The sequence below is a fragment of the Penicillium diatomitis genome (assembly GCF_028827545.1).
Source record: "Penicillium diatomitis strain IBT 30728 chromosome Unknown utg000003l_segment0_segment0, whole genome shotgun sequence".
NCBI lineage: Eukaryota > Fungi > Ascomycota > Eurotiomycetes > Eurotiales > Aspergillaceae > Penicillium > Penicillium diatomitis.
Window position 1 is genome coordinate 2,067,662 of NW_026623175.1, and position 24,303 is coordinate 2,091,964.

Here is a 24,303-nt window from a genome sequence, read left to right on the forward strand (position 1 = left end):
ACCACATCAACTCCTGCAAGCCATATACAGCCTTGTGATCTTCAGACCAAAGCTCTTCGCTTCGTGCAAATGTCCATTTGGTTTCAGCAATGGTCAATGAGCGTCAAGAGACAAAGACGACACTGTCGGCTCCTCTGCCTCTCTCCCTCAATCCCGGTAGCTCACACTGAAAATCTTAAAACCAACCTCGGGCGTTTGGCTTTGTGTGGCAATTTGGAGCTGACCCCGATGGTCCACATCAAGGAGCTGATTCCCTTGTGCATAATTGACTGCGTAGCCACGACCGTTACCCAAGAAACTGATGCGTACGGGCGCCGCCTGAGACGCCTGATCCTTGGGAAGCAAGGCACCACGGGGTCCCAACCAGCGGCCGTCCAAAGCGCTGGAGATAGTGAAGACCTCACTTTCCTCGTCTTCGGTGTAGTGGATCACCCAGCGTTGGTTCTTGGATTCGTGATTCTTGGTTGCAGAGCTCACGGTGACAGAATCACGATTGCCCGAGTTGGTCAGTGCATATCCACCCTTCTCAGCGACGAGGTATCGACCCTCGGTGAGATACCCAACGACCTCCTTGTAACCCTCCTCGAACCAGAGAGCATTCGTGGAGTCATGCTGTTCCCCGTAGGGAACGGGGGTCGTGGCTCGCGGTACTTGGCTTGGCATTGGGCGGAGCCAACGTAATCACCGTTGCCATTGGTAGCGGGTGTTTCGGCGTCGGGCAGATTTGGAAGGGAATAGTCAGGCTGGATCCAGCTTGCGTCAGTGTATACTAATGGGAAGGAGGAGAGGCAGTCGAGTGAGGAAATGATGGAAGAGCTCGACTTACGTTATCCAGGTCCAAGGCATTCACCAAATTGGACATGTGGGCACGGCGCCACGGAACCATCTGATTCGTCTGGATGCCCGTGTAGCCTCGTGCCGTGAGCCACTGCTCGACGAAAAGAATCTGAGAGTTGTGGTCGGCCCGTTCAGTGAAGACACGGCTACCACGAGTCCAGGGAGAGATCATGTAGAAGGGCACTCGGAAGCCTGGAAGACAAGGAGGGTTAAAGATGACCTCTGAGTGGTTTTTATTCATGGAGTGTTGTATAGCTTACCAGGTCCCACAAAGATATCGCCAAACAGACCCAACGGGTCCGTCATCCATTCGCCAGGGGTACCCTTGGGAGAGTGGAAGGGGGCAACGTGATCACCAAATCCGCCAGTCTCTGTAGTATTTCCGCCGCGATTAGCTTCTCTCCCCTCTATTCCGGATCTGAAAACAAAAGACGATGTAAATCAACAACACAAGATACTTACCATCGTAACTGATCATCAGTAGAGTCGATTTATACTTGGGACTGTTGATAACTGCATTGACCACCTGCTTCTGCAACCAGGCACCATCCTTTGGCTGGTAGGGCGGGTGCTCTGACAGCTCGGCGGGCCCAACAATGAAGCTGACCTCGGGGAGCGAGCCGTTGGCCGCCGCCGCGTAAAAGGCATCGAGACCGACAAAGGACATTCCCTTCTTTGCGAGAGGAGAGTTCTTGTCTGCCGTTTGGAACTGGTCAAACCAGGCCAGTGGGTTGTCATCAAAGTTATTGGAGTCCTGATACAGCTGCCATGATACTCCAGCTTCTTCATAGAATTCGTATACTGTCTTCCACTTGAGGGGATAGCAGTTAATACCACGGCCGTCGCAGCCTAGGTTGATTCACATCAGTACTTGACACGTCGCAGATTGACGGGACAGCAGCGTGCATACCTGGCATCTCATTATTATCAAGATATACGCCGCCTTCGTTGGAACTTTGGGGACTGCCAGGCACATTGACAGACCCACTGACGAGAGTCACTCGGTTGGGGTTGGTCGACGTGATTTGTGCTTCCTACCCCGTCGTCAGCGTGTGCTTGCAAGACATTCCGGCTTGGACAGCCAAACGAAGCCACCGCTGCCATGTGTCGCTGGGCTCAGGAGAATGGAGAGAGCCTTTCGAAACATCCCGGGGTGATGACCGGTCTTACCTGGTACATGTCTCCGGCGGTCCACCCCTCGGCAATGGCAAACTGGACTGGAATGTCATCCCGTTTCAAGTAGCCCCAGCTCCAAGGGGTATTATTGCGGGCCCAGTGGTTGTTCAACCCATGATTCAAGGCCGCTTGGTTATCTTGGTACCCATTGTCACCGGCCGCCATACACTGAATGGCATCTCTCGAGCTGCCTCCCTGATATCCGAGATACCACGGCAGGAGAGATTTGGTGGCAGTGGACATGCTCGGGTCCACGACCTGATTCCAGACGGATTGACCATCGGCATTTACTTGCACATTGGGGTCGTTGAAGCCCCGGACACCTGCCATGGTTCCAAAGTAGGTGTCCCAGGCGCGATTCTCTTGCATGAAGATGATGACATGTTCAATGTCTCGCAAAGAGCCTGCCAGTGCGGGGGCAGCCCCCCAGAGCACCGCCAGGGCTGCTGTTCCGAACAGCATCGTCATATTGAGCCAAGGCACAGTCGCAACTGTGCTTTAGTGGCCGTTTGTCTGGGATCGCGGAGAGAATCGAAGAGGGGGAAAGAAGAATGAAACACGACAGTCACTATGCTTCCACCACGAACCGGGAATCAACGTCTTATTTCAATCAATCTTTCTTCAGTCCCTCCGCGACGATCGGGATATGCCGCTGAGCACGATGACAGGTCGAACAGAACCAACCGATTTCCACAAACGCGGCAACGCAGCCCAGCTTGAACTCAACAGCAGCGCCGATCTTCACGGCCAAAACACTGCAGCTTTCGAGGCCAGATGAGATCAGATGTAGGCATCACATTCCACAGATGGCTTCTCCCTTGAGTCCAATCTTGGCTGCGGGGAGCCCCACGTGAGGGGGATGTTGGATGCTCATGACACCGACCGAATTGGAGCTAGTGGGTCTGATGAGCATGGCTCTGACGGTGCGTCGAAGCGGGTGGGAGCAAGGATGCCATCTCTTGTGGATTTTGATTTTTCTTTTTTTTTTTTTTTTTTTTTTTTTTTTAATCTCTCTCTCCGAGTTGGAGTCAGTACTCAGTAGTAGTCATGGTTGCAAGATGCAAGTTGCAGCATGCCGGATGTAGTAGAGGATGCCAGTCAGGGGCGCAGGGCCACAGTCGAGACGCGGTTGAGCGATGTGGAGCACCCACTGCCGGGGGTTGGGCCGGCCCTGAAAAAGCGGGGAAGGGGTACCAAGGAGGGGTCCGGGAACTTCAATTTGAAGTGGAATCTGCGGGCTGCTTGCATGTACTCAGTACTCGCCCACTACTTGAGAAAATGAGAGTTGCGAGCAGCACCCGACTCCAGGGGGCACTCTCATCTTTGTAAATACTGTAAGTGACGACTAGTTAGCACAATAAGTACGAGTGATTTAGTATGACTACCTTAGGTATGCCGTGACTTCTGTTACAATGTCTCTTTCAAACTCTACTACGAGAGTGATCAGTAGATAGAGGTAGGACTGACTTAGATTCTGGTATCTACATCTCACCATGACTAGTACTACCTCAGGGCCCGGTCAAGGCCGATAAGAGATCAACTAAGGACATCTCTTGCTTCATATATTGCAACGGTCCCTTCCAGGCTTCCACTAATCCCGTCGGGGGTTACCAAACAAGCCGTTGATCTGCATCCTCAATTCTCCACCTCTCATTCTAGACCCACGCCGTGGCCGCAATGCGCGAATCTCTCCACTTGCATCCGCCACTGCGATGGAGCTAAACGTATTTAGGGCTGCCGTGATCCATTCGAGGGCCACCAACGCCAGGCACGTGGAGAGCCTGGAGATCGTGACTGCTCCCCTCAACATCCCTGGCGGTCGGCACACCACCCGTCATCAAGACGGCCTTGGCGCCACCGTCGATCGCACGGTGAAAAGGGAGCTAGCTTCGCTTCGGAGGTACGACTCGGTCGTGCTCGTTCATTTCCAAGCATCACCCTATCCGCAACGCTCAGTGCGACGCAACCGACTGCAGCGTTGACCGGGAGGGGCGAAGAGAGTGAGAACGGGTAGCATTTTGAGAGATTCGCTGACCAGTTGGGCGGCACCGTATGCTGTTGACAGCATACACGAACCATCAGAGATCAGACGCATCTGAGTCTATCGATGCGATTCCCGAGTCACTCATCATCCCTGCGATTGATCGAGGGTTGAGCGAACATGGAGCGGCAGCATAGTCGCCGGCGCAGGTTACACCACCATGAGGAGGCAAGCTTTCGAAAGCCCGTCACACCACCTCGGCTGGCTCGGCCTATACAGTCATGGTTCCTGATGGGGACTCTTGTCGCGTGCCTCTGGGTCATGGCCATGTACGTCTATGGAATCAATTTCCATACCCCTTGGTCGAGACTGAGCATCCCCGTTCACACGCATACCGCACACGATCCCTCGGTGAAAGATCGTCCTCGCATCGAGCTTCATCCTGAAGACCATGTGTATCGTGAACCAGTCACACGCCACCTGGACTGGCGGATATCCAAGGATGATCGAAGACCCGACGGTGTGTTGAAACACATCTATCTGATCAATGGTAGGCAGCATGAGTCGATGCATCTCAAGGACGCTTGCGTCGTTACTCCAGAGGACCTTGCAAGCGCATTCGATCAGATGGATCTAACGATCATACTCGAGTAGACCTCTTCCCGGGCCCAACTATCGAGGCTCGCTCGGGCGATACGCTACTCATTACTGTGACTAATGCCGTCGAAGACGAGTCCATTGCTCTCCACTGGCATGGAATCCATATTGCCAGTAAGATTCTTCATCTAAATTGTGCCTATCACAACTACATATCATTGAGCTTGTGTGATTGACCATGTTCAGATGCCATGGATGGCGCAGTGGGCATCTCGCAGTGCCCCGTCGTTCCCGGTGCATCATTCGTGTACAATGTCACCATTCCTGTCGATCAAAGTGGAACCTTCTGGTATCATGCTCATGCGGGTGTTTCCCGTGGCGACGGCCTATACGGTGGGCTAGTGGTGCATGCACCAGCGGCGAGAACTACCGTCCGAGGTCTTTTGACTGGTGCCCGAAGGGACCAGGAGCGCTTTCGATACGACCGGGAGCTGCTACTCCTTATCGGAGACTGGTATCACAGGCCTGCACACGATGTATTGGCTTGGTATAAGACACCTGGAAATTTCGGCAACGAGGTGAGTGGTGTGCCAGAGCTAATATTCGTCCGTCTCTGAAGCAAGCGCTGATGTCTTGTATTTTTTCTCTTTCCAAAGCCTGTCCCAGACTCGCTGTTGATCAATGGCGTCGGTCATTTTGATTGTGGCATGGCAGTTCCAGCTCGACCTCTGGATTGCATCTTGCAGACGGCTGATACCTCTTTCCTGGATGTCGATCCAGATGTCACGTATCGTGTCCGTGTGGTGAACACTGGGTATTATCGAGAACAAGAATACCCAGAAGATACACTTGTCGCTAATATGCGATCTATAGCGCACTAGCTGGATTATCACTCGTCTTTGGCCAGGAGAATATCGACCTGATCCAGGTGGACAGTATAGACGTGCAGCAACCTCCACTGCAGAAAGTCAACTCAGCAGGCGTTCTCTTCCCCGGCCAGCGCATGGACTTTATCCTCCACTCGGCTTCTCATTCGAATTCGTCATCTGCCATGACGGTCAAGCTCGACGAAGGGTGAGAATTACCCTTAAATCCCCTTTCACCTCACAAAAGCTCAATTATTTACTCGGAAAAAAAAAAGATGCTTCAAATACATCAACCCTGCACTGACACCCGAGCAAACATTCCCTATCCGCTATCGCCCAAGCACTGCCCTCGACAACAGCGCGACCCAAACACCTGTAATCCGAAGGTCCATCCATCTGGACCAAGTCCCATCCGCACCGTCAATACTCCAACATCTACCCGCAAAGGCCCAGCAGACTCACGTTGTTTATACCAAGATACAAAAACTGGCTCGTAACCATAATATCCCCGAGGGCTATTTCAACCAGACCACATGGCAGCCTCAGAGTGAGCCGCCGATTCCGTTGATAGGCCTGCCTCGCGAGCAGTGGGACTCTAACCAGTTTGCCTTTTCCACGGGGTCGGAAGCTCTCTGGGTGGATCTTGTCGTGAACAATCTCGATGAGGGTCCGCACCCATTCCATTTGGTAAGTCGATATCCACGTAAAATGTTCCCTTCCATTCAAAAGAAGCAATCAGCAATCCCTCTCATGTATACTTCTGCAAAAGGAAAACAAGCGTGAAACCCCCACCTCCTCCAAAAGGACCCAAACATCTAACATACTAACCCCACAATTCTCCTTATAGCACGGCCACCACTTCTACATCCTCACCGTCCAAGCCCCATCCTACGGTTGGGGCTCCTACAACCCCTTCACAACCCCCCTCCCACCAGGTCTCGAACCCGAACCCGATCTCGATCCCGCCACAGAAACCAACGACTCCACCGCCGAAGCACCACCCTACCAACCCTACGACCTGTCCCGCGCCTCGCTCCGAGATACAGTCCTCATCCCGAGTAGAGGGTACGCCGTCCTTCGATTCCGCGCCGAGAACCCGGGCGTGTGGCTGTTTCACTGCCATATTCTGTGGCATTTGGCGACGGGAATGGCCATGTTGGTGGATGTTATGGGGGATCCGGCGGGGCGAGTCGCGCATGATGTGGCTTTGCAGGGGATGGATGGTGAAAGGGGAAGATGTAGTATGATTTGATTTTGAAGGTCTTTGCTGTGGTTGATCAAGGTTGGGAGTCACTGTCTTTATTTTCAATGTCATTTCTTGTTAAGGGGCAGGGCGTACGGATTGGATTTGCTATAAGGGTTTAGTGGTAGCTAGAAGGGCCCGCGGAAATGATGATCCTGACCTTGATTCTATGGGAGGAAAGTGAGTGAGGTAAAGATATTTCGTTCAGCAAAGCCCAGTGATTGCCTCGAGTTCATGGCTCTTCCGTGTACGGCCGTAGAAGAGATCAATGATAATGATGATTTTGATAAAAGAAGAATACCATGTCACCGCGACGCCGATGCAAGACAAAAGGAAAAACCGAGCCTGATCAATCTAGTGGGCTAAGAACGCCAGTTACAAAGACAAGCATTGGCAGCTTGTCCCTGCTGTCCCCCCCCCCCCCCCCCCCCCCTAAACAAAAATAGAAACAGGAAAGACAAACCTCGTGCTCAAGACGAGAGAACGGTAAAAGAAGACCAGCTTCACGGAAACTGTGATAATACTTGTACAAAAAGTGGGTACGAAACAGATGTCTTAGCTCGCCCACTCGAGAACTTCCAGGGCACACATAACCAGGATGAGCGTGGAAGGTAGGATCCTGGAGAATTGTAAGTACGAGACCGACAGGATTGAGAACAGGGAGGGGATACATACCACACGACGTAGCTCTGGAAGAGTAACTTGGACATGGCGCCTACGTAAACATTGTTGATTTGGCAGATTTGCGCCAACTGCAGCGCCGAGGGAGCTCCCGTCAACAGGAAGCACACAACGATGAAGATCGGGTCGTCGAGAATGCTGACGGGCACAAACTTGGCAGTCAGAGCAAGAAGAGGCGCTATGATCAGGGTGGGTAAAAGCATGCGCGCGACCAGCGAAGCGATGATGAGCTTGCGCTCGGCACTGGGATGTTCAATGTCGGCCAGGTGTTCTTCCGAAAGAGTATTCCGAGCCAGGTTCGCGCCAAGAACGACAAGAATGAGAGGCACTGCAACCTTGGCATTCTGGTCGACGGCCCGGGTCACCGAGTTGCGCACGAAGCCCTCGTCGAAGAAGAGACTTTGCAGTGCGGGCACCGAGGCGACGATGATCGAAATCAACATGGCCCACAGAGGCGGGTTCATAAAGTCCCACAGGCCGTGAAGGAATCGAGTCACGCCGCGCGTCAGGGTGGAGAGAGTCTTCTGAACAGGCGTCGGCAGGCGTTTGTACACTACATTGGTCTGCTTGTCCCAGCCGCGGCGCATGCGATGGCCGAAACGGCGGAAAGAGGCCTTGCAGCGGTGTGCGAACGTTTTGTCTGCCAAATCGGGTTCGTGCGAACTGGCTTCTACGTCGGGAAACGAGAGAATGCCCGCACCGGTGTTCTGCCGAGGTAGGAAAGGTCCTCGCGGCGGAAGACCCAAGACGGGTCGTGTGGACTCCAAGTCCTCGTCATCACGATACTGGTCGGCCGAGTGTAGAGACGATCCTTTACTGTGAGGGTGGGCGCGCGTGGAGACCGGGGTCAGATCGCCAGAGTAGTCGAAGTGGTCGCTGTCCCTGGACGAGTGGTGCAGGTCATCGGAGCTGCGTGTGCGCACCAGGGGCTCGTCTGGATCGGTCTGGTCCGGGTTGTCGCTGTACCGCTCCCGGCCCTGCTCGATCCGAGTGTGGCCCGTCTCTTCCCGTTCAGCCTCCTCCAGGTACCGGTCCTTGGGTGCCAGTAAGACGTGATATCCCCAACTCCAGCGTACCAGTTGTCCCAGCTGCTGGAAGATCAGCAGATATAGAATACCTCGCGCCGCCACCTCTTCATCATTGTCGTTGGGAATGCGATCCCAATGTAAGCCGGAGAGGGTCTGTGACAGTGACATGACGAGGGAAATGGGCAGGGAGTTGGAATTTCCAAAGACCTAGAAGGCGCACCGATCAAACGCGTAATTAGTTCTCGTCCTTCATTTAATCCTTTGCCATCACCGCCGGGGCAGGGGGGAGAACGTACCGCCATCGCAGCCACAAAATTTGACTGCCGTTTTTCGAAATGGAAACATCGTGCCATCACAAAGGCACACAGATAGGAGACTGCAGTCTGGACGACAAAGATGACGGGAATGATTGCCAGATCCGCAAGGGTTTCGGCCGTCAATTGTGACCCCAGCTTGATAAAGACTACGCACCTTTGGATTAGCGACTGGTTCTGGCAAATGCCCATCGGAGGGTGGGGGGGGGGGGGGGTTCAAGTAGAAACAGAGGTGTTGCGATTGGCATACTCAGGCAAGGAGTGAACAAGGTCACATTGAGGTTGGCGACCAGCTTCTGGGCTTCCGCGTCGAACATGCCCTGACGGGCAGCAAAATAACCCGGCAGACTGACGCAGACGACTTCCAACACTGCCTCGAAGACGAGGAGCACGAGATGGAAGAATGGTGGATGTTGGGAATGATCATTCACAGTGAATGTGGCTGAGGACGTTTGGTTCACGGCCGTAGTCAAGGCGGCTGCCATCGGGTTCTGAGAGAAAAAGGCATTGTTTTGGACAGATCGGGGCAAGTTGAGAATGGCCATCGAAGTAATGCGATGGCGACCCGGGCGATCTTATGGCGGAAGAGGGTGTTGGAGTGGTGTGAAAGTCGGACGGAAGTTTCGACTAGGAGTGGTCGTGAGGGAGAACTAGCCGGGCCGGTGGCAGATGATGGGACAAGAAGTATAGGACCTCCAGTGGCAGTATATGGATATGTTGGGTTCACGGTTGATCAGGAGCAGCGGATAGTGAGAAAGCTTGATTGAGTCGATTGACCAAGTCTGGTTGGGGCGGGGGAGGCGAATTCAAGAGAAAAAGAAGACGAGGAAGCATCGCCGAGTGGGAGTGCCAACCACATGATGACGAGTCCCGGAGGCCTGGAAATGTACAAAATTGACCACTCGCTCGGACCATTTTGCGGTCCCGCTTGCCCTGACGTGCGGGTGTGGTCATCGCCATAATATGGCTGTACTTGGTTGACATGGTGTACACTGTACACTGTACACTGTACATTATACACTATACACTTAAGCAGTAGTAGCACTTGATTGATGTACCACTACTTCGTACTTACCTCTAGTCTTATCACTGCCGTAGTGCCGTGCGAGTCCTACGGTCGGTCGGCTGGTCGGCCGGCTAGACGCCCATCGGCTTATCAGCGCCCCGAGACCTTGCGCTCTTCTTGTCTTGCGACCATCAGTTGCACCGCCTCCTTGTCAACCCTGCACGCCAAGGAGATCATTGGGACTTGGATGGCTTTCGTGTCTGGTCTTTTGAATCTGCAATACATTTCGCGAGGATTGTATGTACTGACATATGACGTATTGCAGTACCTTGAGTACAATAGTATTTTGCTTGTACCGTACGTCTTCCGGGGCATAGACTTGACAATCACGTCCTAGGCTGTTTACCTGCAGTCGCGAACCCAAACAGGAACGAGACACGCAGCTTTTCCCAAAAAGAAAAAGAAGAAGAAGAAGAAAGGAAAAGGCCGACGCCGATCCGGTCGGCCTCAGCAGCCACCCAGTCCGCGGACACACCGATGTCTCGGATCGCCTGCAGCGCTACTTTGAAACCGCTCGAGGTCGGGGCCAGTCTGAGTCTTCAGGCTTCCTACCTGAGTCTACTACTGCTCCACACAAGTAGTTAGTACCTACTACCTAGTTAACTACTAACTAAGTAGTGAGTAGTTACCTCTTTGAAGAGATATAAGTGCATTGACCTTTCCACTCGACGATCTGCCTGTGTTGCCTGAAGGGAAGAACTCTGACTCTGGCGGTAACGATCTACCACGGATCTCCTTGATTTCTGTCCTTGGGTCTGATGCTGTGCTGCAGCCTTGACGCTAAAAAGTGTAAGGATCCCAGAATACTGCCTAAATCTAGTAAAGGCCTGAACGACCTCCTCGCATGATCGGTACTACGACTGCTCACTTGGCAATCCATACGCCTGGACCTGATCAATTTCTCGCTCCCCAGACTTGGAAACGCTCCTTCCTTGCACAGATGCATCTCGCTTGGCTCTACGGGGGACAAACAGGGTGAAGACTGTGCTACGTATGTACTGCTACTGTACGACCGAAGAATACCTTGTTGAGGACCTCTCAAGCTCCCCAACCTCCTCGTGGAGGAATTGGCCTCTTGTACTGGTTACCATAGGCACTACAGTACTGCACTACTACAGTAATCTGTGGTACCAGACACTGGATACTACTTACTACACTGAGGAGTCAGGACTAGTGAAGTCTGGATCTTACTAGACTGTTCAGTGTACTACTACTGATCGTTCAGACCGTCGCCAGTACATACTGAATAAGTTAATATACTACCTGGACTCATGGAGTAGTCTCGCAAAAGCCGACGAACATGAGAATACGCTGATTCAGACTACCCCCGATCACAAGCCAGTTGCCAAGGGTCATGACGTCGATCCCAAACTACCAGCCAATCACCTTGGCCCCCGGAAGCACGTTGGTCGGGCCGTGCAGGAAGACGGGGTCGAACTGCGGGCCTCGTCATACGGTACAGATACTTCAGTCCCTGGTCGGATTCTTCGGGGAAATATGCCTTGGTAGGTAGCGGTACAAGGTACGAGCACTAGCTGAACGGGGGGAGCCTAACATCAAAATAAAGGTTGACTATCACCACAGCCTCACCCTCTAAGCCACACTCCGTTGGGTGTCTCTACTCCGTAGGCCTTCAAGGAAAAAAAATCCGATCCGATGGACCTCTCAAATGAACCGACTGCTATACTTTTTTCTTTCTCATTCTTCGGACGGTAGTGATTTGAAGACAGATTCAGAAGATCCGTCAAAGACTCTTCAAGGGACTCCTGAAAAGAAATTTACTTTCAAAAAGAGCCTTCCAAGACATTATGGAATAGGTATTGAAAGAGATCATTATGGAATGAATGGTATCGCAGAATCTCTTGAGTAGACAACAGGTAGATTATTGAATTTTCAAGTCGATCTTCACTGATATGATAAGAGCGCTCAAGGCGCTTGAAGTCGAAGAAAGGCATTTTGCCATCTCACAAAGGTCTCATTCATTCCATTGGTAATCCGGTATTTGATACTCATCTGCACTGGAAGAAGCAGCCCCGAACAGCTTCTCCAACAAAAACGGCAGACGACTCCAACAGATAAAGGCGAAACACATATTTCTCACCCAGATCCCCCATCTGCTCTGCGGTGCAAACATTCCGGGAAACAACGGGGGTACCTTTTGCATCGTCTCGACAAGCGGCCGAATCTGCTTCTCGTAGCCTCTCAAAGCAGCCGCAAGATCTCCGGAATGTTTGCCAACTTCTCCTGCCAACAGATATGCTCCGGTCAAGGCCAAGCTAGTGCCCGTCCCAGTGGGACCAGGTCCATAGCCTGCATCGCCAACCATCACAAAGCGTCCTTTGTGCAAAGTCGGTGGCTTCACTTGAACCCATTCGCTTCCGTAGAAGTCGTCCGCTTCCATCATACCCCGTACAATCTCGTCGGCTTTCCAGCCGGCGCCCTCGAATTGCCGCGCGACGAACTTCTTGAGCGCCTCTGTGCCCAACCTGCTCGCTTCGTGGAAATTGGCCATGGCGCCGTTCGTGTCCGTGTCATCTAGGTTGACTCCCATCATGGTGATCAGGTTGCCGCCATTTTGACCGGGACCAACGCCAATCACACGGCCGTTGACAGCACTATATAGATTCCCGATTTGACTTCCGCAGAGTAGGTCCTGTTTCACGGAGAAGAACGCTGCCCAGGCATTCATGGGATGGACGTAGTCGCGTTTGCCGCATCCAAGACCAATAGCCCGAGTCCGGGAGGTCGCTCCGTCGCAAGCGATGACAAGATCGTACTCTGTAGAAGGGGTTCCGTTCAAAAATTCCACCCGAACAGGCCCGTTGCTTGACTCAGGTTGCTGCTGAATCGAGGCAACTTGTTCACCGAAGATATATTTGATTGATTTGTGGTCCTTGGTCATGTCGTAAAGAATCTGCGACAAGTCTCCTCGAAGAATTTCGTACTCGGAGATTAATGACTGGCGATTGGGATCCCCGGTGGGCTTCATGGTTCCATAGGAGTAGCCGTCCTCGCGGACGACACTAAAGCCATGCATGGGCTGCAGAGTGGCCCGCACAGCTTCTTCCATGCCTGGCATCATCCGCATGACTGAGACTCCTGTTGTGCGAATGTCGACATTCTGACCATTGGTCCGGAGCTGAGAAAATCGTTCAATGACTGTGACTTGGGCACCTGTTTTGGCGAGCCAGTAGGCTGTCGCGGGACCGGCGATCGAGGCCCCGACAACGAGGCATCTCAGATTTGACATGTTGACTGACTGGATGAAATTGAAAATACTCGACAAAGATGCCTGGATCTGGTAAGAAATTGACTGAATAACGGACTCTTCTGTTCACTTTATATGCCATGTTGGTAGGGATCAGTCTATAGCTCGGGCAGTATAAGGCCGAGCTTGCAGACGAGCTGATTGGCTGGCGGTGGGATTGTGAGATTGGGATCTCGGGCGCTCCCACGACCGAGCAATGAGCCAATCAAATAGACCACGCGGCTGACATGGGCATATTCCTGTAGTTCCAGGATGCCTTGTCGCTGGACTCTTCAGTTGCGATGATCTCTCAACAGTTGGTCCCAGGATACCCAATCGTCAATATTAAAATCAACATCAAGATCCTGAACACCATTAAATTCATCTAGATCTGGAAAAGCGGACGCAGAACATTGAGGGTTTGGGAGTGATGGTACTGTTTCGGAGTGTGTTGGGACATCACAAAGTTGTTGACTGCGCCTCGGAGCTTTTCTCCAGGTCCGCAGTTTGCTGATGAATTCTGGTTCAGGAGGATGATCACTGGGCCTCCATGAGTCCCAAGCTCTCACTGCGAGACGCCCCATGGCGACACTGAGGGCTTGTCGACTGTCAAAGAGCTCTTCATGATGATGGTATAGTTCGGCTACACTGGTCCAGGCGGCCTCGATTTGGTCCTGCGAGAGCAAATCTCTCCACTTCAGGAGGGTCATCAATACAACGACCATTGAATCTCGAGTGCCCCACAAAAAGAAGGGTTTTGTGTGCCACTGGAACCTGCTTATTCCACCATGCGAATGGACTGCAGCATCAGTGTCCAAGTTCTTCCGCGCCAGTTGAAAGATCGCTTTTCTCTCTTCGTCGGTCGCAGTGTGCTTTCGTAGTTTAGGCAATTGGAATTTGAGCCTCATGGCCGTCATGCCGGACCGAGCAAGTCCGATGGTCAGAAAGTGTAAAGGATTCACCATATCACAATAGCGGATGAATTTTTCCTCTACCTCACTTTCTGCGGCCAATATCACCTTCTCGGCTTTTTGGTAATCGGACGATGACCACGAATCTGCCGTGCTCATAAGCGCACCTGCTCCCGCAAGCCGTTTCCCCATGTATGCGCGAGATAGGCAGAAGATCATGTCCGTCGCGCCAATTTGCTCGACGGGCTTTTCAGACATCTCAGGCCAGATTTGGTCATCGTTGATATTGAGGGGCGGTTTGGTGTCCCAGCCTTGAGGCAGGCTGATATTGTCAATCCCAGCTGACTGGCCGGCTCGGGAATCATGGGGAAAGATCTGATAGAATAGTCGACGTCTTGTTTCAACTTCAAAGGGTGGCAGACCCAGACCTTCTCCATCACGATGAAGGCCTATCCTTTGACCAACACGGGCCGATACTCCAGTGAGAATCCAATATGTGTGGGGATCGTGCGCGTCACGACTTGATAAGAGGTACAAATGGAGAGCTTGTAGAACCGCGATTTCGGTCGTCCTCAGAAAAGAGGCATTCACAAGGGCTTGACGTACAGCAGCGTGAAACAACTTCATCATATCTGATCGATTTTGATGGAATCGGGCTTTGCAATCTTCGTCCGTAATTGAGAAGATTGCACAATGGTAGATGGAGAAGAGCAAGCACTCCTCTGCTTTGGTGGCGATCTCAGGCTCCTGCGAGATGGCATCGACCATTTTGCGAGTCGACGGAACGTGTAGAATCTTGCAGATAGGCTCCACATTCCGTACATATGTCTCCCATAATTGCATCGCATCCATATGACTAGGGTGAAAGTACGAGATACTTTTCTGATACCCAAGAAAGGCACCCGTCAATGGATCTTGCGGATTGGCTTCCGACCACACTGGATTCGTAGTCATTGCTCCCTCGTGCTCATCCTCGTCCTCATCTTTATCTGTCGATATGTGCCGGATTTCCTCGTCCTCCAGGTTAAGCCACATATGACTGTCGATATACCTCGATCTGCCTGGTCCAGTGAGAAGTCTGCCTGTTTTCGACGAAATCGGACTGGCAGGACCGGGAGGACTACCCTTTTCATTCCGTGTGAGCGGACTTTCTTTTTGTTGATATCCCACTCCCGCATCAAGCAAGCCATGTTCCTTCAGAAGACATTCATAGTGAGCCATCTTCTCCAACACCTCATCCAGCTTTCGCTTTCGAGGCTTCGGCTGGGGGGCTTCAAAGCTACAGGGATACCCTCCCTTACGACAGCGCGAGCAGACGGGGCCGATCTTATCACATTTGACTTTACGTCTTGCACATGTCTGGCATGAGTAGGACATGGCCGGCTTCCCTGACTTCGTCTCATTGCATTTGAGCGGATCTGCTTGGACGGGGGTGGGCGCAATGGGGACAAGCCCATTGCCGGGCCTCACCAGGTGGTTCACCATTTAACTGCCGGATACTGGATATCAGAAACGCTTTGAGTGGTGGTTCAGTTTGAATGGATCATATGTTCTCATGCAAAGGTCTTTCTGACTTGGTTAGTAATTCCATTAGAATGGGGTTCGTTCCTAAAGTGCTTCTGTGACTGTCGCCTGCCGTGACCACGCCCCGATAAGCGCTATCGGGAGTGACTACTGCCACTCCGGCTCAGCAAATAGAATCATCCATCCACAGGAATTGGATTCACTATACAGATGCTATACAGATAGATCAACCCGAAGATCACCAGAACACACCATCTCAAAAAGTACAAGGAGGCGATCAAGCTAAGAAATTTAAAAAACTATCTGTCTTGAATGCAGTTCTCTTCTTTTTTCTTTGCTCTCTTGTTTCTCGAGCTGTTTTTGACCTTCATTGCCCTTGCGCGTAGCCCTAGATCAATGTCCATAATACAGGCGTTTCGGAAGAAACTCAAAGTTGACGGCTGTATACACTCCTGGCCACCAAACAGTCCCTCTACCTAGTCCCCCGCCTGCGAGGGAAATTTTGTCTTGGTTTACCTCGGGAGACCAAGGGTACTCTTAGGGGTGTGCTTTGTTGCGAGTAGGCGTATAGTTATTATTTATACATATTTCCCGGTATTGGGTCTCTTCAGGGACATACATTTAAGGTCCGTCTCTTCCATAATTAACGATAAAGACTACCTATATTCAAGAGCACTTGTATTCGAACTATTGATGTGGAAGAATAACATCAATTCAAATGCCATTCATGAGACCGATGCTTTTCTTTTTGTGATGCGATCTTGCAAATCTAAGTGAACGTGATCTTCGTATGCATCGCAAGAGACCTCTCAGTGAGAGAAATATGACAGGATGGTATATTACAACAAATGTAAAGAGATTGTGAACGCTTCGTGCAGAAGTGGAGAGAGGTCCAGGAAACCGAAACAAACACAGGCATGAGTGATGAGGTGTAGAATGCCATGCTTTTTTGGGGCTGCTGGTCCGCTTCGAACTTGAGCTAGGCAGCCATGAGAGTGAAAACTGCCACTCAGTCACCAGGCGACCTGATGACGCTAGATGTGGGTGAGAGCGCGGTGAGCGCGAAGGAGTGATAGAAGATAGGGTTCGAAGTGAAGGACAAGTGGGTCAGAGCTTAGCCTTCTCGAACAAAGCCCAATCGTTCACCCATTTGGATCCGCTGGCCCTTCTCCACCGACCACGTCCAGCCATCGGGTCGCTCCTCCTCCGGCCAGCCGGCATCGAACGACTTACGAGTGCCAAGTGGGGCTTCAAAGACAAGCACCACTGTGCTACCAAGCTGGAATCCACCCATTTCCTCGCCACGGCGAAGCGGGTGGCCGCCCAAGGTGCGACTGGCATGAGCGTAGGTAGCCTCGACGTAGCCTGGATCCTTTTCACCTCGCTCGGCAGCTTGAGCTGCCGCCATGTCTGCCGCGGTGTCGGTCAGCAGGCTGTTGGTACGCAACTCGGCATCGAAATTGATCTTGATCGAGCCCACATTGGTGGCACCAACGGGGGTATAGCTGAAGAAGCCCCATCGCCAGCGGCCCAGCAATGCGACCCGCTCGTTGAGAGTGAAGAGTCCAGGCAGAGTACGCTGCAAGTAGGGTGAGACGGAATAAAGTTCACCAGCAAAATGACGGCGGCTTTCCACCACCCACTCAGTGGGCGAGTGGAAACGATGATAGTCGCCAGGAGCCAGGTAGATGACAATGTAGAAGAGCGCACGGTTCGCAGCGGCCTTTGGGGCGAACCAAGAAGTGCCCTCGGCCTGAGCCAGCTGTTCCTGCACTTCACTTTCAGAGACCGACTTGGAGGTCGTGGAGGCATCGATCGAGGCACGTCGCTTGGCAGGTGCACCAGATTCACCGGACAGCAACGATGGCAGAGTGTATGAAATACCATTGACGGTGGCGAATTCCTCGTCGGCCTTCATGTTTTCCACATCCGCTTGGCCCACCTGGTCGGTGGAATCAGACATGTGCTTGCTACGATCGGCGGTCACAGGAGTCGCGGCGCCGAGGAGTGCATCCAAGCTGTAGGTCATACCCTTCACCTGTTCAACCTCGCCGCGCTCGATCATACCGAATTGTAGGATACGTCCATCAGAGGGGGAAACCAACGCACGAGGGTCGAGGTCGACTGGACGAACGCCAGGTTTCAATTTGCGATAAAAGAAGGCGGCAAGATTGGGGTAGACATGGAGATCGGGCTCTGCGACCTCACTCAAGTTGACTCCAAAGACCCATGAGTAGAGCTTGAAGCCCGGGACACGGAGATAGTAGGGTAGTTCGATTTCGTTGAAGCGACCCCATAAACGCGAGATGGCCTTGAGGGGTAAGGTCGACATCACCTGGACCTGCCAGGGACCTGTGGGCACCACTCGAGGTCGTCGAGGTGGCCGTTTGCCATTCTCCCACTCATTACTGGGTTCCTCCTGCTCGACGCGGTCGCGTTCCGCACGCTGCGATTTGTAGAAGGAGAGCACTCCGAGCAGGCCGATTCCGAGGCCCACTGGGATGGGATACCATTCCACCTTGGTATTGCGCAAGGCAAATCGCAGTCGTGATCCAAACCCGCGTCGAGGGTTTCCTTCACTGCCATTTTCCTTGTGGTACTGTTTCCACGACGTAGAGGAGAACCGGCGCACAGCTTTATGGCGAGCAGTTGCCCGGAATGAAAGGGACTCCATCGGCGTAGCGAACCCTGGGGAGGAGACTGCAATACGACACGGAAGAGAAGTTGTTTGGGTCAGGAGGCGCTTGGCCATCGTGCAATTTTAGTCCATCAGAAGCCCTGATGTGACAGTCAATCTAACCTTCTTTAGGGTCCTCAGAGAGAACGTTTTTCCATTTCCGAATCTGAGGCGCATCAGGGGACCGACTGACCGCCTGCGGGAAGGGGCAGAGCGGCACGTGCAATTTGCCGATCTGGGCATCACAACAGAAGTAAACATTGGGGGCCATACAGACGGCCTAGTCTTTTTGTGTGTTATCTGTTCTAATAGGGCCTGCTTTTCAAATAGATATTTTTGCCAGTCCAGAAGTGGCGATCGTTGTCAATAGATTTTTCAATTGAAGAGGTAGAGAATTTGTGGGTACGCTTAGGCTGCTCACTTACATCGTAGAACTTGAGTAGATACACTCTGTCAGTGACTCTACACTTTGCAATCTAGCGGCGCACAGGCTTTCTGCCACATACTCCATTTCCACATCCCAGCCACTAAGCTACCTCGAGCTCCGCGTTCCATTTTCAGGGCCAGAACACTTGTCCTGACAGGACACGCAATTGAATTGACAACCTCAACTTTGTCTTCCACGCAGCTTTTCAAAGACAATCAATCATCTTTGTTCGCAGTCAATGCAAGGTGATTCATCTTGACGGGCGTAAACGCCATTAGTCATTGTGCTCAGGGCGGTGTCCGCGACCGCTTCAACGCCTATCGAGGCTGTAACGGCTTTAAAGGGTCTCACTCATAATATCATTCATCTCTTGCCCTTGAACTTGCCAAGAGAACGATCCCATCTGATCTCGCCAGCGACTCCTTCCAACATGGCTTCAAGTGAAACCCCTGCTACTGTTGTGGCTACGCCCACAGCGCAGCAAAGTGACAACAGCCCACAAATGATCACAATCAATGTACTTAATCCCTCCTTGCCGTCTCCCGGCCGTGTAACACTGCGAGACGTGCCATTAGAGACCACAGTCGGGCAATTGCGAAGACAGATCAGCAAGTCTCTGCCTAATCAGGCACTTTCGACGACCCAGCGACTAATCTACCTTGGGAGAGTGCTTGTTAACGACAACTCAACGCTGTCCGAGACCTTTGGGCCAGTCGAGGTATGTCCGGATTCTGCTCAATAGTTTCAAGTCTCCGTCAATATTTCTTTGTTCCGAATGCTCCCTAATGCACGATTAATCTAGCAAACGGAGTTTTCCATTCATCTGGTTTTACCACCTGCTCCGTCACCTGCGACGCAGAATGCGCCTGGGTCTGCTGGTGTGTCAAGTGTGAACGGATCTGGGCCTTTGCCCGCATTTCTCGCGTCACACATGGCAGCTGTCAACAACGCCATGCGCCAGGCTGCTGACAGCAGCCACTCGCAGGTGCAGCATGTTTCCAATCATACACAGTCGCTTGTGGCAGCTCAGACATGGCCACATGCGTCAATTGTTCACGGTAATCCAGCTTCTGGGCGTGAGAATGATGAGTACGACGTCCTGCGACGGGAGCTCGAGAAGGCAGAGAATGAAGTGAATCATCACTTGATTCCTTCACACGAGAGTCTGTACCAATTGCGGAGAAGAATAGAGCAGCAGCGGCAGCATCGCCTGGCGGCATCTCAGGCACAACCTGGTACTGTGGACACCTCTCACGACTTTGATTCTTTACACCAGCGTGTTGAGGCTCTCTATCAGCGAATCGACAGCTTGCCTCCGAACCCAAGCCAGCGAGCAGACCAGCCGTTCCTCGATTTACGTTCTCACCAGACAATCTACCTACTCTCTGCGCCTGATGGTCGCAAAAGCCTCATCATTCCACCCCTTCCTTCAGCATCTCCGTTTGTGTCCCGTCCAACCCCTTCACTCCGGCAAAATCTTCCATTGACACTCTTCCCGTCAACGTCCTCGAATGTCCTCCATCCTCCATCAGACACTCTGAACCATGGACAGACCTCGGGCCAACCCCAACCCACCAGGACGATCCAGCCCAATCAAGCCGATAATGGGCACCCGCGTGGCCAGAATCCGGCTGTCATTCTTCAGAATGCTCTCAATCAGCGCGCTGCCAACGCCCAGCCTCGGCGCGAGATCGAGAATATCCTTGCCGGAAATTTTGTGTCTCGCATCTGGCTCTTCATGCGCCTTTACTTCTTCATCTTCATGATCACCAATCCCGGCTCATGGACCCGCTACCTGCTGGTCACTGTAGCCGTCCTGGTAACTCTTGCCTCGGAGAGTTCCATTCCTGAACGGCTTCACGGCGCGCTCATTGCGCCTGTTCAACGCCACCTCGAGCGGCTTACCCAGATGGGCGGCCCAGCTGATCCAGCCAGACCGGCCGCAGGCGCCGGAGCAGAGAGAAATGCCCGCAATCCCGCATGGGGCGAGCTATGGGCAACCGTTCAGAGCTTGGAGCGAGCTGTTGTCCTGCTTCTCGCTAGCCTGGTCCCGGGTATTGGCGAGAGACAGGTCGAAGCACGAAACGCGGCCGAGGCCGAAGCGCAACGGCAGCGCCAGGAAGAGCAGCAGCGGCTTCTTGAGCAACAGCGTGAGCAAGAGGAACAGCAACGGGCCACTGCAGCAGAAGCGGAAAACCAGAGCGTGTCTCAGTCTGATGACGTGGCTCGGGGAGCGGAAACGGAGGAGACCGTTAACGAAGGCAGTCTTACGGAGCAACCACAGCCGGAGAAGCTCACTGCTACTGCTTCTTGATTTTGATCCAAGGCGTCAACATTTAGCGTTCTATTTGATTATTTTTGGTTGTTCGTCGGTTGCTCTATAGCTCACTTACTCAAGTGCTTACGTACGAGCTGGAATTACTTTACCCTCGTTGCCCTTCCACATAAATAATCATACTAGCAGCTTGAACACTTTTCCTGGACCCGTACTATCGTTTCAACTACTCAGTGTGCTTCCCGCATGTCTACTTATTTCCCCTCTTCGAGCCAAAGCTCTGAATATCCAACTGCTCTTGATCTTTAGTGTCAGTACCTACCCAGCTTCTATGCCATGCTTCTGATACTTTCACGGGTCATATTGATGGCACGTCAAGGTTTGACTGTTTCATATAAACATTTCACATATATGTTCGATGCACTCTTCTAAGAAAAACGCTCACAAGTACGGATTTCATACGACCTGTTGCATGTAGTGTGTCTTTCGTCCTCGGCGTCTAGGTATCTAGAGCTTGCTTGTGGAGCGCACCGACTCCGCAGGCGAGGAAGATGCTAAAGCAGGGGGCTCAGACGGCGGTGCCATGACACCAGTATCGAAAGATTCATCACCGTTGAAGTGCCTATCAAAATTAACCCGGATTCCAAGTGGGTGAAGCAGGAGATCAGAACTCGGCCATGATGCAAGCGGATTGCCGCCGGAAGACAAGCAACTCGAAGAAGGACGGTCATTAGGGGGATAAAAAGAACAAGAGAAACATACCATCCACGCTCAGCACCGTCGCTTAAGAAGGTACAATCTCCATTCTTGACACAAGTCCATCCACCTCCGACTCCCCGACCATCCTCCCAGGCAGGAACACCCTCGCAACGAACGAACCTAGTCCCATCAGCCAGCAGAGACAACGGCCGACTCTGATCTCTGTCCCGAATCATCCGTCTTTTGAAAGTACTCATTCCAGCGGTGAAGACAAAGAAATCTTCCTCAGACGAGTCCTCGGGCATATTCCCCGTGAGCACTCGGCCCATGGCGATCAGAGGTGCGGCATGTGCGCACATGAGAATGGACTTGCTGGTTCGTTGGTCTTGGGGCAGATGTGCCTCGAGGGCGGTGATCTCTGCGTCCACGTCGGCGATGATCCCTTCGAGCGCGGTTGCGACGCGGTCGTGGAGTTGGGCGATGGTCTCGCCGCGGGTAGATGGGTGCAGGAGAGGTGTGTACTTGGTTTCTGGGGAAGCGGGGAGAATGCTTGGAAAGTGAGTTTGCATCATGCCTGGGGTGGGATGCGAAGGGTGGTCGAAAAAGGTCGTGGGTCCGAACCATTCCCTGCGAGACACAGTACGTTAAGTCAGGCAAAGGTGGCAGAAAAGAGATTTGGAAAGCAAAACATTCGTCTACTGCAAACCCCCACCACGCTTGCATCAATTCCTTACCCGAGACCATTCTCGATCCTCACATCAAAGTCCGCGGCCGGATCCAGCTGAGCATGATCTCCCACAGACTTTTCCAAGGAGCTGGACTCATTCTGCTTCTTCTTCTTCAGAGCCTCCACGGAGGGTTGTATGGTCTGGAGACATCGGTAAAACGGACTTGAATATACACGGAATGGTTTAGGGTGGAATTCCGGACTCGTAATATGAGCTGATAGCTCATGCGATTGCCGAACGCCATGCGACGTTAGGGCTGGGTCTGCTGGGTTCCCCGTTGGCGTGGGGAATTGCGATCTGTAGGTACCAGTGCGGAAGTCAATCGTCCAGCTCAAACGATGCTACAAGATAGAGTCAGTAAGGATGACATGATTCGGATGAGGATAGTGGGCCGTAGACCCCGTCAGACAGCTGATGCAACGCTACATGCTCCCACTGGGACAAAACATACTCCGTGGCGTGTGAGATATATCGTATCGAGCGGCATGGTGAGCGTACCTGAGAAGTCCAAAGACAGGAAGTAAAACGTTTTGATGGTTTGCGGGGAAGGTTGCGGGCAAGCCGGGGAATGAATGCAAGGGCGGTCGGTAGAGCTGAGCCGCGGCTCGGCAAAGGAAATGCAAAGGTGAAAGGATCCCCGGAGGACTAAATTGGTGCACTTGGATGCGGGTCGGTTGGATCCCATTAAAAGCTCTACAAAAACGGAACATTAAGTGCAGACTAGAGTCGCGCCTAGTATTTGGATGAGAGCCTTGTACTCTGTAAAACTATGACATCGGGGTATAATCCGCTACTCGTAAGGTTTACATTCCCAGGGCCAAGGCCAAGTGGCATGCGAAACCAGTCAAAATAATAACTTTTCTTTAAGAGGGTGCTTTTGAAAGCGACTCCATCTAGTAGAAGAAGCCGAGGAGCTTGCCAGCAACGTGCTTGCGACGGGCCTCCTCGTGGTCCATGATACCAGCAGAGGTGGTCAGGACGACGTAGCCGAACTGACGAGAAGGAAGGAGCTGAGTAGCCCACTTCTCGAGGTCACGGAGCTGAACGGGGTAGCGGGGGTTGATAACACCACACTTGTTGAGACTGTAGGATATGAGGTGTGAGCAAGGAAAGTTTCATACCGCGCAGCATCTCTTGAAGAAAAGACTTACCGGCCGTTGAGCTGGATGACGATCTTGCCGGAGCGGTGGTCATCGACCTCCTCGAACTCGCCAATGTAGCCTGAAAAGAAGAAAGGAAATCAGTATGTCGCGAAAATTTAAAAGTCGCCAAATACTGGAAGCATAAGCAAGCGCTTGGAAACATGTAAGATCTTCGCCAGAGGGTTTAATCTATCGGGCACTTAAAAGGCAGACGTCGTAGGTGTTTGAGACCGGCCGCCTAGTTATCAGCCCGAAGAGAATGGGAGGTAGAGAAGAGGTTTTTTTTTTTTTTTTTTTTTTTTTTTTTTTTACAATGACTCCCTCATGGCGAGATCCAAGGTTTCCCAAGCGCATATGCCCAGCATCCACGGAGCGATGATGGTTCGAGGATAGAAAAGGAAGAAACTCACCGTGCTTCTGCATGACAGTGAGGAACTTGACGATGACCTTGGAGGAAGGGCGGATGAGGACCTGGCGCTTGCCAGCCTTCTCGGCGTTGTTCATGGCGTTCAGCGCATCGTTGAGGACGGAGGTCTTGACCATTTTGGCGGTTGTGGAGAGTCGAGATTCTCAAATCGTTGGGTGATGAAAGATATGAGGTATCTGTTCGACAAAAGGCGCAACAGAATCCCCACGATCACGACGACCGAGCTTCAGCAAGCCAATGCGAAGCTCGTGTCAGTCGAGTCGGGGTTTCCGATTGCAACTGAAAGTCAGCCGCTGCTAGTCTTCGAGCGCAAAGAGTGCCCCTTGCGAAAGGAGTTCTTCAGCCCGTGCCGAATGGGGAGATGCGTATCATCCTTTCACTCTCGATGCCCGACGAGCTTCAATTGTGGTACTCAGAATCGTAAACTTCGAGGTGATGATGATTGAATTCCCAGACT

The 24,303-nt window shown here is 52.4% G+C and overlaps 9 protein-coding genes across 9 annotated transcripts; 2 read left to right on the forward strand and 7 right to left on the reverse strand.

Moving 5' to 3' along the window:
• Window positions 1-147: 147 nt before the first annotated feature.
• Window positions 148-2,481, reverse strand: N7539_002909 (nonhemolytic phospholipases C family protein; the record flags this gene model as incomplete). The annotated part of the gene is made up of 7 exons (XM_056932512.1): window positions 148-612; window positions 678-743; window positions 827-1,029; window positions 1,098-1,208; window positions 1,300-1,686; window positions 1,748-1,871; window positions 2,008-2,481. The coding sequence occupies 7 exons, from the start codon at window positions 2,479-2,481 to the stop codon at window positions 148-150; spliced, it is 1,830 nt and encodes a 609-aa protein (XP_056792471.1).
• Window positions 2,482-4,174: 1,693 nt separating this feature from the next.
• Window positions 4,175-6,709, forward strand: N7539_002910 (uncharacterized protein; the record flags this gene model as incomplete). The annotated part of the gene is made up of 7 exons (XM_056932513.1): window positions 4,175-4,544; window positions 4,649-4,765; window positions 4,838-5,169; window positions 5,248-5,405; window positions 5,465-5,665; window positions 5,733-6,144; window positions 6,305-6,709. 7 exons carry the CDS (start codon window positions 4,175-4,177, stop codon window positions 6,707-6,709), a joined length of 1,995 nt encoding a protein of 664 aa, XP_056792472.1.
• Window positions 6,710-7,255: 546 nt separating this feature from the next.
• Window positions 7,256-9,268, reverse strand: N7539_002911 (Auxin Efflux Carrier superfamily; the record flags this gene model as incomplete). The annotated part of the gene is made up of 4 exons (XM_056932514.1): window positions 7,256-7,319; window positions 7,376-8,616; window positions 8,706-8,872; window positions 8,974-9,268. The coding sequence occupies 4 exons, from the start codon at window positions 9,266-9,268 to the stop codon at window positions 7,256-7,258; spliced, it is 1,767 nt and encodes a 588-aa protein (XP_056792473.1).
• Window positions 9,269-11,764: 2,496 nt separating this feature from the next.
• Window positions 11,765-13,039, reverse strand: N7539_002912 (putative FAD-binding monooxygenase; the record flags this gene model as incomplete). The annotated part of the gene is made up of 1 exon (XM_056932515.1): window positions 11,765-13,039. The coding sequence occupies one exon, from the start codon at window positions 13,037-13,039 to the stop codon at window positions 11,765-11,767; it is 1,275 nt and encodes a 424-aa protein (XP_056792474.1).
• A 290-nt stretch (window positions 13,040-13,329) lies between these two features.
• On the reverse strand, window positions 13,330-15,432 carry N7539_002913 (putative C6 transcription factor; the record flags this gene model as incomplete). Its single annotated transcript, XM_056932516.1, has 1 exon — window positions 13,330-15,432. The coding sequence occupies one exon, from the start codon at window positions 15,430-15,432 to the stop codon at window positions 13,330-13,332; it is 2,103 nt and encodes a 700-aa protein (XP_056792475.1).
• Window positions 15,433-16,585: 1,153 nt separating this feature from the next.
• On the reverse strand, window positions 16,586-18,223 carry N7539_002914 (phosphatidylserine decarboxylase 1; the record flags this gene model as incomplete). The annotated part of the gene is made up of 1 exon (XM_056932517.1): window positions 16,586-18,223. One exon carries the CDS (start codon window positions 18,221-18,223, stop codon window positions 16,586-16,588), a length of 1,638 nt encoding a protein of 545 aa, XP_056792476.1.
• Window positions 18,224-19,005: 782 nt separating this feature from the next.
• On the forward strand, window positions 19,006-20,889 carry N7539_002915 (uncharacterized protein; the record flags this gene model as incomplete). The annotated part of the gene is made up of 2 exons (XM_056932518.1): window positions 19,006-19,293; window positions 19,378-20,889. The coding sequence occupies 2 exons, from the start codon at window positions 19,006-19,008 to the stop codon at window positions 20,887-20,889; spliced, it is 1,800 nt and encodes a 599-aa protein (XP_056792477.1).
• A 468-nt stretch (window positions 20,890-21,357) lies between these two features.
• On the reverse strand, window positions 21,358-22,764 carry N7539_002916 (uncharacterized protein; the record flags this gene model as incomplete). Its single annotated transcript, XM_056932519.1, has 4 exons — window positions 21,358-21,472; window positions 21,613-22,176; window positions 22,284-22,618; window positions 22,729-22,764. The coding sequence occupies 4 exons, from the start codon at window positions 22,762-22,764 to the stop codon at window positions 21,358-21,360; spliced, it is 1,050 nt and encodes a 349-aa protein (XP_056792478.1).
• A 406-nt stretch (window positions 22,765-23,170) lies between these two features.
• N7539_002917 (40S ribosomal protein uS8) lies at window positions 23,171-23,992 on the reverse strand (the record flags this gene model as incomplete). Its single annotated transcript, XM_056932520.1, has 3 exons — window positions 23,830-23,992; window positions 23,429-23,498; window positions 23,171-23,360 (listed from the first exon to the last, which is right to left on the reverse strand). The coding sequence occupies exons 1-3, from the start codon at window positions 23,960-23,962 to the stop codon at window positions 23,171-23,173; spliced, it is 393 nt and encodes a 130-aa protein (XP_056792479.1). The 5' UTR covers window positions 23,963-23,992.
• Window positions 23,993-24,303: the final 311 nt, after the last annotated feature.